This window comes from Drosophila navojoa, chromosome 3 (genome assembly GCF_054131105.1).
Source record: "Drosophila navojoa isolate 15081-1374.11 chromosome 3, UAZ_NAV_1.0, whole genome shotgun sequence".
In the NCBI taxonomy this organism is placed as follows: Eukaryota; Metazoa; Arthropoda; class Insecta; order Diptera; family Drosophilidae; genus Drosophila; species Drosophila navojoa.
Genome location: NC_142891.1, coordinates 7,625,132 through 7,642,984, shown reverse-complemented (window position 1 = coordinate 7,642,984; position 17,853 = coordinate 7,625,132). Strand labels below are relative to the sequence as shown.

The 17,853-nt window shown below is 35.8% G+C and overlaps 1 protein-coding gene across 7 annotated transcripts in view; it reads left to right on the top strand.

Annotated features, from left to right (window-relative positions):
* Positions 1-35: 35 nt before the first annotated feature.
* Positions 36-17,853, top strand: part of wwk (anoctamin 8 white walker) — a 34,716-nt gene continuing 16,898 nt past the window's right edge. For 5 of the 7 annotated variants that reach the window (XM_089257194.1, XM_089257191.1, XM_089257193.1 and 2 more), the window contains exon 1: positions 51-1,464. In XM_089257194.1, coding sequence (XP_089113320.1) covers positions 1,200-1,464 — 265 coding nt within the window. In that variant the 5' untranslated portion in view covers positions 51-1,199. Of the gene's footprint in view, positions 1,465-17,853 lie in introns of all 7 variants that reach the window. The other 2 variants (XM_089257189.1, XM_089257190.1) reach the window with 2 other exon arrangements.

Below are 17,853 nucleotides of genomic sequence, written 5' to 3'. Positions count from 1 at the left end.
TCTCTCTCTGCAACTGTGTTGAACTTTCGCTCTGCTTAGTATTTGCGTGTCATTTCAGTCTCTGACGGCATTTTCCAGCGGGTGAACGTTGTTTCGACCGGGTGCGCAATAAATTACAAAATTATAACATTTTGGTGGTATTTAATGAATTAAGAGTTTACATTTGCTTAAATCAAATGCAAATGCAGTGATGCGCGAGAAAGTGTGTCATACTTGAGTGAAAACAGTTTGCAATAAGTGAAGTTTGTTCGCGTTGCGCTTTGTTGTTGTTGTCGTTGTGGCATTGGTTTAACCTAAATCGCTTCTTAGCGATTATGAAATAACGGCTTCAAGTGCCATTCGTCGTTGTTGTTGCTGCGGCTTTGATGAACAGCAACAACAATAACAAGAATACCAGCAAGAGCAACAGCAACACTTGCAGCAGCAGCAGGAACAACAACTAAAAGTAGGCAACAAAAATGTAACTGTTTAGTGACGGCAACGCACATTGAACCCGAGCGGGGATGTTCTGTATGCAAGATCCCGTTACTTGAAATGTTACCCCGCGTGGTAAATAATCCCCCTGCCCGCGCACGCATGCTTAGCCGGCGTTGCGTGTGGAAGACTGCAAAATACAGTTTTTCGTCTTATTCCTTTTCTTTCCTTTTGTTTACAAAGTTCAACTGTGAATATGACTTGCTCTCTCTTGAGCTCTCTCACAGCTCCCTTCAAATGAATAACTGCACTTATTGAAATTTAACCAAAATTTACGGTTCTTAAGACATTGTCATTCGCACAGTGGGTTGTTTTTATGAATTTTTAATTCTGTAATTGAAGTTATTCGTGTAGTTCGCGTGTTTCACTTAGTTTGTTTTTCCGCAATTCATAAGCAATACCAGTGAATCGGCAATTTTTATGTTTAACTGTAAAAAAATGATTAATGAATGAATGTTTTTCCAGCAGACTTCCGTTAAACTTTTACGTAATAAACACGCCACGACATTCTTTTTTTTTAACAAAAAGCAAAACTACAATTTCGAGAAATAACTTATCGAAGAAAACTAATATTCAAAGTGAAGAAAAAAGACAACAAATTTGGAAAGAAAACAAACGGCAAACAAAACGCAATATAATAGAAAGCCACAAAAGAGACTAAAGGAAAAGACAATATTTGTTTTTAGTTTTATTTTTTATTATTTTCATTTTTATTTTGGCACACAATGAGCCAAAGTTTTGATAGTTTTACGCACGGCGGAGGCGGAGGTGGGGGCGGACGGCGAGACTATGCGGAGCGGCAGTCTTCGGAGGATGTGCCGGATTCGACGGCAACAACAACAACAACAACGACAGCCGGCGATTTAGCCGCTGGCACAGCGGCTGCCACACTGCGAGATGACGAATTCAGCGAGGATAACAATTTCGAATCGAATTTGCGACGTCGCAAAGGCAAAATAATATCCTGTGCCAAGGAGACAATTGAGAATGGTAAGAATGTCACTCTAATATATGCATGTTGCATATACATATATAATATTGCCTAGAAGCAATCCCTTTGAAAAGTATTTTTGATTACGAAAAAATCTACCTCTCATGTTTAATTATAATCTAATCATAAAAAAAATTAAATAACATTACAAAATCTAAAATCCCTTTGTCACTCTTGTACGATATACATAATGTATAAGCGATCGCTTCGAAAACTATTATCTTGTTTTATAAGAGTCTTTACTCTCTCTTAAATAGTCAAATTCTAGTAATGTTTTTTTTTTTTTTTTTTGGCTCACTTATTGACTTTGTAATTTGCCCAATAAACACACCCTTCTAGCACGCAATTCCCCACTCTTACTCTGTTTCTCTCTGCCTGTCTCTGTCTTTCTGTCTCAAGAGTTTCAGTCGAGACGCCAATTTCGTAGCTTGTTAATGGGCCAACCCTTATGCTTTGGGCAGCCTTAAGGTAAAGCCATAAATTTCATATGGATTTTTCTTCAATGTACTCTATTCGTATGATATGGAACACACGCAAAGCTCTTCACATCCTTGACCCATTAACATTAATTTACCACCTGAAGTGAATGTGGGAAAATTACTTACTGCTGGCCATTGCCATGTGGGCGCAAAAAATCGTTCGCATTAATTAAATTGAAAGTTAATATAAGAGAATTACGAATCTGCAGGCAAAGGCGCAGAAGAGCTTTAATAAAGTGTAGGGAAATGACGCTGTTGCCATCAGTACTGATCTCTTTAGCTTTACAGTCAAGAGCGACAGAGTTATTACAATATTGCGCATCCTTGAGTAAATGTGCAAGGCACAGGTATAAGAAAGTCTAGGAGTAAAAGAGATGACGTTATGCATTTTGATCTCTTTAATTTTGCACTCAAGAGCGGACGGGAGAGAGCAGAACATTCAGCTTCTCTTTTATTATATTATATGTGCAAATGCAGGCTTCATTAAATATAAGCACAAGTGTGTGTATGAATGTGCACAGCGCTGCTGCCATTATTGGCGCCGATCTATTTATAGAGCGTATATTGCATATGTGTGCCTCTCCTTTTGGTGCAATGGTATTGCATTCGTGTGAAATAGAGAGAGCGCTCGGCTATGTCGGCAATACGCATTTGCTCAGGGAGCGCTGCTGCCATTGGTTGAATTGTCTTTGATCTCCTTGTTGTAAGAGTGAGCAAGGTAGATGAGCTGAGAGCGTAGGCTTTGGTTGTGTTCATCGTGTAGTTATAAAAGCTTAACGAATCGAATGGACTTTGTTTATCTGCTGTGTTTATCTGCATTGAAATGAATTAAAGAATATAGAGAAGAATATGCATATGGTTTTAACTTCTCAATTGCGCAACGCATTTCTTGTCAAATATTGTTCACTCAAACACAAAATGGCGGACAATTGGAATGACCTAAGATTTCCAGGAAAATATAATCAAGGAGACAGAAACAAGTAAGGGCAAATGAGGAATAATATGAATAATAAATGAGCAATTTCTGTCAACTGTCAACGGGCAAAGAAGAGATTAAATTAATGCTGCAATTTGCGCCGCGCATAATAATTTCATGAAATCATAAAATAACAAGTAAGAAGACTCTAGTCGATGCTGCTCGACTAGGAGATACCCTGAACCCTCCAAGCTGATATTCTTATCATTCTGCACTTCTATTATGCACGCACACATAAATACACATGCATCCACCCTCACGCGCCCGCGCTCTGCTAACTGCGCAGGAAGCAGCGACTGCGCTTGGGCTGCGCTGCAGTGTGGGCAATAGTATGAGAATTTACTTGATGAATAACTTCGTTTATAAACATACGATCTTAATGAAATTTTCAGGGACGTAGTTATATGGTGATAAATGTGTGTACATTCCAAAGCACAAGTCTTAGTACTTGAAATAGCGTTTTTTGACAAATTGGGGGCGAGAGGGGCGTGGTATCCAAAATCTGTTGATTACAAAATGTTTGTATTCATCATATCTATATACACAGTAAATCTGAAGTCTCTTATGTCTAATAGTACTCCGATGAGGCTCAAAAAACAAAATCAATTTTTCGATTATTCTCGATAAAAAAGTTATCGGATGAGTTATCGAAAAAATAAAGCAAACTCGTACTGCGTATGGTATACACGAGTATGCACACAAAATTTCAGCTCTCTAGCTCTTATATCTTCTGAAATCTCGGCGTTCATACGGACGGACGGACGGACGACGGACGGACGGACGGACGGACGGACGGACGGACAGACGGACAGGGCTATATCGACTCAGCTCATCGTGCTGATCAAGAATATATATACTTTATGGGGTCTGCGATGATTCCTTCTGCCTGTTACATACTTTTACACAAAAACATTATACCCTGATTTCCCATTTTCAATGGGTTCAGGGTATAAAAAAATGAGAGGCAACCAAATATATTTGTGGAAATTAATGACAGAAAAGCTAAAGAGCTCAAGGCTCATAATAATTAAGTATTTTTGTTATAAGCAGATGGATCAGCGACTTTACACTTTACCAAAGAGTGAATATAATATTTATAACATTATACTGAGAGCCATTATTGTTTTTGTTGTTGAATGTCAGCAAAGCTTGTAAATAGAAGCAAATGTAAGATCGAAGCTCAGTAAATAAATAAGAATAATAAATACAAAAATATTTTCAATTTTTGAGGCAACAAAAGATATTTCTAAAATAAAAAGAATTCTTTTTTATTGTCCACTTTTTTTTGTATTTTAATTCATTATATTTAAGATCGCTTATCTTATTAGACCACCCTCGCAGCCACACACATACAAATGCAGTGTGTTGATTTCTGACTCTGTTTTTAGAAATAGCGAGGATTTCCGTGCGCCAAAAAGAAGCAAAAAAAAAAAAAAAGTCAGACATGACTTTTAAACTTTGCTCGCTTGACGTATAGCTACGCTCTCATCCTGACGCCGCATCGCCTCGCCACACCCCAATCTCGTCCTGCTAATGGCAAGAAGACGCAACTGCATCGCGTGCGTTGGCCTGGCGTGAAAATTTTCTAAAGTTTCACTTGGAATTGGGCACTGGCGTAGGAAAATGTAAGCAGCTCGTATCGATTTTTTTTTTAGCTGCGATAATGTCTGGCTGCCATTAGGGCAATCGTTAGGCTGCCTACCGCGCCTCGTAAGCCCCATTCTAGTTTAATATGCCATGTACTCTACATATATATTTGCCGTCACTGTTACAGGCCCCCTCCAACGTTGATTGTCTGGGCCCCATTGTCCGTGCTTAGTGTTTGTTTTTGTCCTTTTGATGATTGTTTTCGTTGTCAGCCCTATGAGCCCTATGAGCCAGCCCTTGCCTGTCGCCGGGCCATCAATCGAGGCGTCACCCGCAGACGTTTTATGGCTCCGAGGACTCTGGCAATAGATTGGCATTGCCTTCTGCTTTATTAACCCCTTAGCCTCGATTCGTTCGTCTGTTGTACGTCGGACAAATTACAATTTATTTCTTTCCCTCCCTCTCTATATAGTTTTTAGAGTATTTCACATGATTCATTTGTTATATAATTAACCGTAAGTCACTTCAAGTGTGAAAAGCTTATAACAGTATAAACTGAAATATATTTGAGCTGAGAAAAGATTTGTTTGCAAACAATCGAAAAGCCATTAAACCAGTTCAGCAAGCGCTACACAGAAAGGTCTCCTAGACTAATGGATAAATAATGCCCGCATCTGGCAACGCTTGCTATAATATGTATGAGGCGCCAGTTGGATGGGTATTTTTGATATCTAATGAAATTGAATTAAACGGGTCTATCAGCTGTGTGCAAACAATTAAAGCAGGTTGCAAAGTCAAGACCTAATATAGTGAAGATATTCTAATATAGCAGCACAATAGAGCTGACCTAGGGTGTATTATTGTTTGGTCTAAGTAAAAATGAAATAAGCGGGTATATTGGTTTTTGATAACAGCAAGATATAGTCGGGATACAGTTTGTTTTAATGTGTTAATAATAACTACAAAATCAACTTGAAATTTCAATATTTCCAATCGTATTATAAATTAATTATGTTTAGGTATTCAATAAAAATTTGATTAAGAAAATCTAGTAGAATCAATTTTTGATATTTAAAATATATACATTGTATATAAATAGAGTACATACTATAATAAAAATCTTTGTAAAGATCTAACTTAAGTTTTGGACCTACAAAACTTTTATCAAATTGTATGGAATATCATATGTAGTTCCATATCCATATTCTTTTAATATATAAAGTAACTTTTGGAGATCTCCAGGGTAGCTGTTAGTCAGGCCATCTCGATTAAAGCACTGATGTTTTTTTTATGCACATTTTCCTTTAGCTCAACTCAAATGGCAGACTTCAGGCAGATGTCCAACATTTTGTTGCGGCTTGCGAAAAAAAAATAAAATATATATATATATGAGAAATATGAGAGTACTATAAAAAAACGCTGTGTGCGGCTTTCTTTTATTTACGGTTGTTTTTACTGTTGCTTTTTGAGTCTTGCACAAAGAAATGTCAATATTGAATTTAATGAAAAACTATGTAACAATGCAATCTTGAAGATAATAAAAGAAAAGAGATCTTTAAATATGTATGAGAGTAATGCGATATTTGTGGAATTTACTTTAAGTAAATCGAATGTGTAAACAAATATTCAAAGCATTCATGGCTAAACTGAATCAGAGCCTTTCATGGCAATGAACCCATTGTGGTCCATTGTGCCTTCATTTTTCCACATATTTTGCATGTGAATTTCCAGAGTGAACCCATCAAAGCCGATTAAATTAGCTCGATAATGAAGCAATGCTAGCGGCTTATTTATGTTTCCTCTATGTGTTTTTGTGTGTGTGAGCTGTGAACCCGAAACTCAACTCAAAACAATATTTGCATATAAATTTTGGTTTGCCAACTGCTTGATGAGCATCGACGTTGACGAAGGCATCGGTGGAAGCGGGGAACGTTTTGATATGCAAATTCTGGTTTGATATGGAAATGTAGAATAAACTTTGGCCAACTTGTATAATCAGCAGCAATGTCCTGCGGATTTTCAATTAATCTGTATTTATTGAAATCAGCTTAAAGCGACAATTCGCTTGAATAGATAACATGGCATAATCGGGATTATAGGAGGGGTAAGGGATAATAAAATCAATAGAGTTTAAAGTGGCGCAGCTGAAAAATGTAAATTAAATAAGATTGGGTACATTGCCCAACTAAGTGAAAGCGTTAATTAATTGAAGTAACAGCTCTGCACAGTATTCAGAGTATCTCCAAGTCGAGCACTCCCGACTAGAGCACTCTCACTTATACGTTATTTGGTTCACAAAATTCAAATTTAATTTAAAACATTTACCATTCGAAATTGTTGAGTTATGCAAATGCTATCCATATCAAGTATTTCTATATTTATCTGGCAAGATTCACAAAGCATAGCGAATGCCTGTCCTGTGGCCAAGAAATTCCTCAGCTCCCAGTGTTCCTTCTGCTGTCTGCCGCAAAAGTTTTCATCTGCACGTTGCCAGCAGCCAATCTGTCAGTCTGTGCTCAGTCAGGCGCCCATTGAACTACCGTCAGGTGCAATATGTTTTTATGCACTGAACAAAATAATACAAAATAGAAAACACAAAAATACTAAATAAAATACTAAAATAATAAAATTTTATAAGAGAATATTGTTGATTTGTTTACATTTGGGTTTCCCCGAATTGTTGTTCACTTTTCATTTTGTACTTGAGTGTGCATATTTTTCTTTCAGTGTATTTACACATATGCAAACTATATTTTATTTAAACATTTACTCACAACAGCTGCACCTGCAAAGCTCAAGCCCAAAAATTGGTTTCCAGTTCAAGTGTTTCAACTGCCGTGATACCAAGTCAATGCCCATCATCATCATGAGCAACACCATCATCATCATCATCAGCATATCTTTGGCAGTCTGTGACATTAAGAGCAGCTTAATTTCCGTTAAACTTACGCTAAACTGCATAATGTAGTGTGTGTGTGTGTGAGTGTGTGTGTGTAGTGAGTGTGACACCTTCGATTGGAAGGCTAATGCGATTGGTTTCTGTCAACGATGTTTCATGTTTTAATTCCTTATTGATTAGCATCACGAATGCATTACGCAGCGGCAGCGGCAGCGGCAGCAGCAGCGTAAGCAGCCGCTGTTGCATTTGCTATGCATGTGAAGCATGTAATTCAATTCTGAGCATGCACATGCAAAGGGAACTTAGCTGTGAATGCGAGGACTATCAAGGAAACTGAAGGAGTAAGGGAAAGAAAGGGAGCAAACGAGGAAAAAAAGAGAGAGAAGAAAAAAAGAAAGAAAGAAGAAGAATAAGAGGAAAGAAGAGAGAAGAAAGAAGAAAGAAGAAAGAAGAAAGAAGAAGAAGAAAGAAGAAAGAAGAAGAAGAAAGAAGAAAGAAGAAAAGAAGAAGGAAGAAATAGAAGAAAGAAGAAGAAAGAGAAAGAAGAAAAGAAAGAAGAAAGAAGAAAGAAGAAAGAAGAAGAAGAAAGAAGAAAGAATAAGAAGAAACGAAGAAGAAGAAGAAGAAGAAGAAAGAAAGAAGAAGAAGAAGAAAGAAGAAAGAAGAAAGAAGAAAAAGAAGAAAGAAAAGAAGAAAGAAGAAAGAAGAAAGAAGAAAGACGAAAGAAGAAAGAAGAAAGAAGAAAGAAGAAAGAAGAAAGAAGAAAGAAGAAAGAAGAAAGAATAAAGAATAAATAATAAAGAAGAAAGAATAAATAAAAAATAATAAATAATAAATAATAAATAATAAATAATAAATAATAAATAATAAATAATAAATAATAAATAATAAATAATAAATAATAAATAATAAATAATAAATAATAAATAATAAATAATAAATAATAAATAATAAATAATAAATAATAAATAATAAATAATAAATAATAAAAAATAAATAAAAATAAATAATGAATAATATTTCAAAACTTGATATCCATCATGGAATGTCTTTTAAAGATACAACTTTGTTAACTTTTAGATATATGTATATCCATTTCAGTTGAGCGGCTTAGTATATTTTCTTTTGTCTAGTTTTAGCCTCAATTTGGGTTCAGCTAGCGCTATCTATTCATCTATTCATGTGTTAACCATGTGCAACAATTTCCTGTTGGCAACTGCTTGGGCATGTGGCACACGTAAACCAAATCCACTTCAGCTAACAAAATCCACTTCGCTTTGACTTCGGCCCTAAAGTGAAAATACCATCTCTTTTGGTAGTTTCGTTTCCTATTTTTCTCTTTCCAATCCCTGCAAAAGCTAATCTCAGCCGATCAATCTGCATTTTTCACATGCACATGCTATGTATATGTATATATGTATATATCTAGGTAGGTATCTAGACATTGTTGTACGTTTATGCCCATGTCCGGCGGACAACCGCAGGATGAGAACAAAAGAAACTAGCGTAGAAAGTTGCAGCAGTTGCTTTAGCCAGTTGCCACACCTGGCAAACCAACTAGGACTCATGGCTCCCACGCCCACTTCATTTGCCGTAAAACTGGCAAAAATACAGAAAAAAACAGGGCTTATAAAATTTTAGCAAAAGCATTTGGTTGTCTCTATTTATAAATAAATAAGCTGCATGTGTCTAAATATTTTGGCATACAGCCAATTCTGAGGCAACTTGTTTTCTCGCTTTCTTCGCTCTCCTTTCTCCCATGCATTTTCAAGTAAGAGCTGACATGTGCGAAGCGAAATCGAATAATCAATGCGAGCAAGTAAATGTCGAAGTCCTAGCGAAACTCTATTAATATTGCAACAGCGAAAATTCAGGTTGACTTTCCTTAGGATTTGAGAAAGACAGCTCTCCTAGACTGCAGATTGAATTTACGTTAAAGCAATTTATATTATTTATGAAGTATAATTTGTTTATGGCAAAAAAAAACTTTAAAATATAGCTGTGTTCTTGACAAGTAAATGTGTCCATATAGAGCTTCATTTATGAAAGAAATGAATATTGCAATATTGCAGTAATCACAAAATAAATAATTTAAAATGTATGCATTAACTTTTTTAACAAAATTAAATAAATTTATATAACTTTTATTGAAAACTCAAGAAGATGTTTTTGTCAGGGTCTGGGAATAAATTATGTAATATAATCTAGTATATAATAATAGTATACTATACTATTACTCACTTCTTTTTGACGAACTATTGTAGATTTTGCTATTTTAAATTATTTTACCTTTAACTTATTAAATAATAATATATGCATATAATGAATGTACATTTTGTTTCTTTAAAAATTTGTTCTAAATGCATTTTATTTTTATAGCCAATGGATCTCTTTAAAGTTGTCAAACCGCAATTAATTCTGAAAGCAATTTTTCCCTAATTTTCCTAAGTATGTAAGAGTGTGTGTCTCTTTAATTTCCAATGGAATTTTTTCGTTTATTTTTTGCATTGCAGCCATACAATTTACATGAGTAATGTACGTATTTAATAATAATTTAGCTTTAATTTACTTAAATGCTTCATCAATCCATCAACCATAAAAATGAATCTGTAGAAAATGTATAGATTTATATATATAGCTTTTTCTTAACCTTTAACCTTTCAGAGCCAGTTCACATACGCAGCAGACTAGGCGATGCTTTCATGCGCTTAAAAGTAGGCAATAAATTTAATTTATTTTGATGATTTCGCTCAGAGTGTGCCATAAATATGGCATTACCGCCATGGCCACGCCCACGCACACTGCAAAATGTTTTGACATTCATCATACGTTCCATGAGGCTGCGCTGCTGCTCCTGTTTTTGTTGATGGTGTTTCGCCATTAATCCAATTGAATTTTTTGTCGCTTTGGTTTCCCTTATAAATTTCATATAATTTATTTGTGTTTGCAGTTTATCATTTGGCCGCGAGCTGGATAAATCTTAATGTTATCCAATTTTAGTTATTTTACTGATTGAATTATTTGATTTGGAATAAACAAATATTGGGATTCACTTAGCTGTATATTCAACTAAATATAACTATATTTGCTGTTGCCATTAGATAAGCTCTGAAATTTATGATTATGTCAAGTTAGCTGTTCGTTAATGCATCTCAACGTCCTGCCACGCAGTGTTTACACAAATATACTTGGTCAACAGCTCGGGTTTGGTCTTTAAGTGCTGTTTGCTGTTGCATGCTCTTTCTATTAATTTTCCACTTTGCTTGCCTTTACCCAGTTCTGTTTGTCCAGCTGCCTAACACATGTTCGCATGTCAGTGAATCAATTGTGTTTATCCTACATAGTTTCTTTTGCTAGCTTATGCGTCTGAATATGCGAAACGTGCTTTAAGGCTGATTCGCTGCTCTCTAACTATATTATTATGAAAACAAATATAGAAAATATTTCAAATTGGATTTCGAATTTTTAGTTTATTTGTAATTCATATTTCAAACAAACGCTTTCAGTTTGTTTTATTTGTTTTGGGGGACTTGTTCTAAAGCCCCACCAATCAACTCGAATGTGATTTGCGCCTCAAAGTTTTGTGGTTCATCCTCAACTTTTCTAGGTTAACTGTCTTGGGTTGTCAGAGCTCTTGTTGTTTGCTTGTTTGGGTGCTGCCCATTAGCAGCTGCAATCAATCATGTTTTTTCCCCACTCTCTGCTCCTCTACATAGCTCAAATGCCTTGTGGGCGTTGCTAACATGGCTCATAAATGAGACCAGAAACAAGTTGGTCAATTCTCGGCCAAGCTGTGTGCGATGGCTTGTAAAAGCAATTAATCAGACTATTTTTTGAGCGAGCTTTAACCTAATCGAGGCGTGGCTAGATTGGTATCAAAAGTTAAGCTATAGAGATATGTGACTGAATATGAATATGAATATGAATATGTGACTGAATATGAATATAAATATAATATAAATTTGAATATGAATATGAATATGAGTATGAATATGAATATGAATATGAATATGAATATGAATATGAATATGAATATGAATATGAATATGAATATGAATATGAATATGAATATGAATATGAATATGAATATGAATATGAATATGAATATGAATATGAATATGAAAATGAATATGAATATGAATATGAATATGAATATGAATATGAATATGAATATGAATATGAATATGAATATGAATGTAATATATAAAAATATAATATAAATATGAATATGAATATGAGTATGAATATGAATATGTGACTGAATATGAATATGAATTTGAATATAAATATGAATATTAATATGAATTTAAATATGAATATGAATATGAATATTAATATGAATATAAATGTGAATATAAATATAAAAATGAATATGAATAAGAATATGAATATAATATGAATATCAATATGAAAGTGGAAATGAAACTGAAAATGAATATGAATATGAATATTCATTTGAATATGAGTATAATCAGTATGAATGAATGAAAATATCAATAAGAATTTTAATATTCCTTAAAATTAAAGCCCTCTTTTCAAACTCTGGATATTTTATGCAAAATAAGATTATTTTCATCGCTCCCATCATTCAATCATCTTTTGATTGTTATCATCAATAAACAAGTCAGCTTTTATTTGTCAGAGGCAAGCTGAAATTCTGTGAAAAGCCAACAAAACACAAACTGATAATCTGTTAAGTTGGCTTTTAACGTTTTCCAAATCTTATCTCAAGCTGTAATGAGGCTTAATGCCCACGCTGAGCCTTGCCTCGGGCAGTTGTCAGTTTGGGTAAATGTTAAGACATAATTACAAATTATGCTCTCAAATTAAATAATAAATCTCGTCCCATACTTATAATGAAAATCCACTTAGCGAGGCAGAAACTCAACACGAAAGGCGAAATGTGAAAGGTGCAAAAACGGAATGAACTCAAGCTGTCGTAAGGATATTCAGTTGTGTGCGAGTGTGCCCGTGCGGTATTACTGAGCTGGGCGCGTTGATGTTATAATTCAATAGTCGCAACACATTTGGGACGGAAGATGTGCTTTAATAATTTAATTGCTTTAGACAAATCTTGTTTGCTAATAACAATTTAATGTGGCTTAATTATGTTTAAAGATCTGGCGTGGCAGACGTGTTGGCGCCATTAGCCGCAAGTTTGGGGTTTAACACTCACACACACACGCATACAGCATTGTCATGTACGGCGTTGCGTATACGTAATATGCGTACACGTCTGCGTATACTTAATGTGACAGCCATGTTAGGCGCCAAGCAGCGCCATTCATGTCACTCAAGAGCTTTGCGTTATGTATGCGTATACCCTGTATAAGCGGGTAAATATGTGACGGGCAGCATGGGCTACAGACTTGGGATGGAAACAAAAGATTTCTATTGGCTCTGACATGAGTTTTGAATATACAAATTATCCATGTTTCTCAATTTGTTACACACTTTCTTACAGGGCATCACTTAGTCGCTTTCGATTGATCGTTCACAATTCCTTTTTTATTATTTACGAATACTCACGCATTTGAGCTGACAGTTGCGAGTTGTTAGGTTTTTATAGCTGTCGCTTGAGATTTTGATGCGTTCGTTTGTTGTAGCCAAAAAGCCAACAAACAGTTGACAGATATGTCCGTATCTTGTGCACTTAACAAGTTGCCAATTGAAATACTTGTGCAATGATACTCACTCAATCGGATTATGTACTTCGAGCAATAAATAAGAGAGAATGTGGGAATGTTAAAATATTCATATTATTATGTGGCATAAAGCTGAGATGAAGTACTTCTATAAATATTATATATCTGATATGTTGAGGTAATTTCTTAGAAAAAACATTATTGAATTAATTATTATCTAGCAATATAGCCTTATTAGTTATTTAAAAAGGGAAGAAATTCTCATAAAACACACAAAAAATAATTATAAATTATTATTGCAAAGTTCCCTTTTTTAACTTTTTCAATAAATTGTGATTAATGTAAATATTTTATTAATATATTTCTAGGAAATTTACCGCAACTTTTTTAATAAATTGACTAGAGTTCATAAGTTTATTTCAATAGAAAAATCCAAGATTCCTTAAAGTCAAGTCAACAGTCAATAGTTCTTTTATAGTTCTTTTGGTCATTCGTCTTATTCTTTCTTTCCTACATTAAAAATATATTTGATTCCATTTTTTTCCTCTCTCATTTCTCATTTTGCTATGCAACTACATAATTTCTCTTCTGCAAAATTGAAATTTGTTGCTGTTGAATTTTTGCCCAAGTCGTTAAAGTTTTTGCTATGCTCGCACAGTCCATGTCTTGCCTTTGCATTGCCACGCCCCTTGAGTTGCCCTTTAGGGCGCCCTAGGGGCAGCAGCGTTGGCTTATTGTTCAAAGTTTTGCAACTCATTAAGGTCTTAAGATGCGCATGCAGGTGAATCTTGGGAGATATATATATAGTATATGGTGAATATATATAGTATTTCAGTGTACAGAGAAAGACTAGAATATAAAAGATTTTTGACTTTAGCTTTTCGAATTGCTTATTAAGAGAATCGCCTAAATTCAAATGAAATTTAAATTCCATTGTGAGTTTCTTGTATCATTGGCTAAACTCTTGTTATGCCAATTATTTAGAAAGCTTACTTTAACGCTCAATCATTGCAAAAGCTTAATCTATATTAATGTCCCTTTTGGCACGGCCATCATAGTTGGCCTCCATCGGCATCTGCCCCGCCCCGACGGACAATGCTTGCTTTCAGTTTGATTTTCAATTGTGCGCTTCAATTATATATGCAGATTCAATCAATAAGTTGACATCACTCGTTGAAGAGTCGCCAGCGTCTTGCATTTATATGATAACCTACCCAGTCCCAGTCCCAGTCCCAGCCCCAGCTCGCCCCCTCGATTCCCGCTGGGGTCGCTGTCCGACTGTTGGCCGTTTTGACACTTTGAGTGGTTTTAGTTGTCAGAGTGCGCTGGAAGTGTGAAAAAGCGTTGCTATGAAAATTCTTTGCATAAAATATGTGCGCTAAAGGGTCACAGAAGTGAGTGAACGAGCGAGAGCTCAGCTTGGGGAATTTCTAGCGAGCAAATATTATTTGATTGAGGCAAAAGGCGAAAGGATTTCAAAAGATTGACAGTTGGAATATAATGTAAAGTGTGGAGCAAAAGATGGGTATAAATAATAGAAAAGCTTAAAATATACTTAATTGGATGGCAAAAGAAGAAGAAGGAGAAGTCAGACTCCTTAGAGATTTAGATTAGGGTAACTTTAATTCTCTCTAGATTCTTATAGAAAGAAGTTGATAGCTGAGATAGTAAAAGAATTTTAAGTACAGCTATAATTTAGTCAAGTATCAACAGCATTGATAATCAAATTTTCAATAGATATTAACTAGTTCGTCTATCGAGCAGTGAATTCTGTTTCTCTGGTGTCCTTAATCCATTTCGATTCACATTCCATAATATTTTCCATAGATGACGTGAGAATCTCTGGCAGCTTGTGCACTTTACGCCATTCCAATATTACATTGTATTTCGCACAGGGGCACCATAAAGTCGTTTCGGTAAATTGATGTCGGTCCCGTTTCCAGTCTCTGGCGAAGAGAATTCCTGTCTCTGTGAGTCGACCTCTACCACTTTGGCAGCGTTGTCCTGTAATGGTATTTGTGGCACATTTTTATTGATGCACTGAACTCTTCGAAGTGATTAAGTGGGGCAGCCACACTTTTGTATGTGGGCGCCACTTGGCTCTCCCTGACAACAGCGGGCGCTTCGCCTGCCCTGCCCTCCCTTCCCTTGGCTGTTGCACAGGATTAAACGAGGACCAACAAGGACTAACGCTTGGTCAGCATAAATTAATTACATTTGTGTGCATGGGACACAGGCAGCAATGAAGTGACAGTTAAGGCGGACAATGTCAAGTGTTGAATATCATGTGCTAAGGCTGTATGACCCAGCCAGTGAGTGTGCGAGTGTGTCCCTGTTTTATGGTCTACTTTGTAGTCCACTATGCATAGCCATCAAGTGAGCTTGGGCCATAAACTTTTAAGGTTTATGCGGTTAAATTATTAGTGCTTTTTTTTTATTTTTGCATAGAGTAGTTTATGGTTCGTATTATTGTTTCTGCTATCGTAATACTTGTGTGCTTAAATTTTAAATAAGTCGAAGCATAAGCTAATTTCTCTGTAGGTTGTCTATTTTTTGTATTTTGTTCATACAGCGCTTTTATATTCTTGTAATAAGTCTCGCCCACATCTTTTCTATACTTATTTACTCTCTCTCTCTCTTTCTATTTCCCTCTCTCTCTCTGTCTCTCTTGTGTCCTTACTTCAATTATTCCTTATGCTGCTATCATTTTTTATATCTTTGCCCACATCTCTTTTTAAATTACTGTCTTGTTTAGTCTCTCTTCATGCCTTATATATATTTCTTAATTCCAATTGACTTTCTGTCCATTTATTTCACTCACTTACTCAGTATTTACCCCTCTCTCTCTCTCTTGATCTATCTCTCTTTGGGCTCCTAACTCTCTCACTATCTTACTGTCTCTGTCTTTCTTCCTTTCTCTCTTTCGCTTCTTAATTCTCTCACTATCTCACTGTCTCTGTCTTTTATTGATATTTCTTCCTTGCCCTCTCTCTCTCTCACTATCTTGATTTGTCTTCCGTTATCACTCTCTTTTTCTCTCACTCTCCTTTTCTTTCCCTTTTCGCCTCTCGCTTCTATCACCCCGTCTCTACTTTCCCTCTATTTCATTTTTCACCACTGTCTATGCTTATCTCTCTGTCTCAATCTCAGTATCCATTTTCTTCTATATTAATATATGTACCTTTCTATGCGATTCTCATATTATTGGAAATGCATTCCTTCTAGAATGTAACTATTTAATCTATATACTAATCATTTTAATCATAATAATTCTCATTTCGGCAAGTACCTCACACAATAAATTACAATTAATACGAGGCGCTAATGATGATTTCATGGCAATTCGCTTAACTAGTTACCTTCGCTCGACTTTAGCAGAACTATGTAATTTGATTTCAATTAGACGCATTTAGTTCGTGTAGATTAAGCCGCAGAGCGTTAAGCGCGCAATTGCTAATGACTTTTTCTTTCGTCAGTTCAGCTGCTCGTCAATGTCAGCTGCGTTGAGCTAATTAAAACATAAACTGTTCCCGCAGTTCGCCTTTTCGTTCCCGTTTCGTTCACACAATTACATGGACTTGAGTTAGTTGTTGCCAGCAACTGATTAAATTTGAGCCTTTTGCTGGGTGTTTTTTGGGTGGCTAACTGGAGGGCTGTTTGGGTAGGTGGCTTACGCAACGCTTACAAATTACGCTGCTCGATCCCAATTGCCTGCAGCCAAAAGGCAGTCAAGGTCTTTGCTCTGCTTCAATGCGCTTTCAACGCCCGTCCCAAAGCCGATTTCATTAATTATTCAGGACACAGTTCGGTCCGGTCCCCAGCTGCCTGCTGGCAGTCATCTTCTGTCCGATATCCGGACAGCTCCAGCTGCATCTGATTTAACAGGCAAACGCATTAGCTGGCACTTTTCAACTATGTCAATCGATGCCAACTGATGTCCATTGAAGCTAAGCGAAATATACACATACATTGTTTAGCTTTAATAGACTTGCCCCTCCAGCCTCGATTCATGCTCAATTAGCTTTCAATAACGCTTAGTCGTATCAGAATAACATTAGCAAAATATTCCCATAGATACTTAAAAGCTTTGAGTATTTTTGAAATGAAAATTCGCCTCTTCATTTAGCTTAAGCGAAGTTATTTGCATAGCTAAACTTAGTTAGCTCGATTAGCAATTGAAATTCAATTAAAATCGAGGAAGCCATTAGGGCATATTCTATATTTATAGAACCCATTACGCTGTTTAGAGCTTGTTGCTGTCTCTGGGAATCGCAGATTAATAAATTCCAAAAATAAAATCAGAGCCACAGAGCCAAAGGCACGCCCATTATGATAAACAGTATATATATGTATATGCATAAATATTTAATTACATATATCCGGCGTGTACATTCCATGAATATATCTAAATTTTGTTTGGCTTCCCACATGGCAAATAGGCTGCAAATTTTCCGTTTGCCAGCCACGAGAACAAATTGTCAATGCAAATTTTAGCCAATAAACCAGAAAGAGAACAGGCGAAATATACAATTGCTATTGCTATTTTGGTATGCCACCCGCATAGGACTCTATTCCACAGGGCATCAGGGATTTCATTGCACGCCCCGCTCGTAAAATTCGAACAATCTCACGCACAGCATCGGCCTACGCATCTGCGTTTAGTTTAGTTAATATATGTATGCACATATGTGTGTGTGAGTGTATATATGGGTTGCTACTATTTAAATGTAAGAGTAAATGTGTTCTAGCATATGAATAGAGATTTCAGGTTCATAAAATGTAGAGCTTATTGAATTGGACTG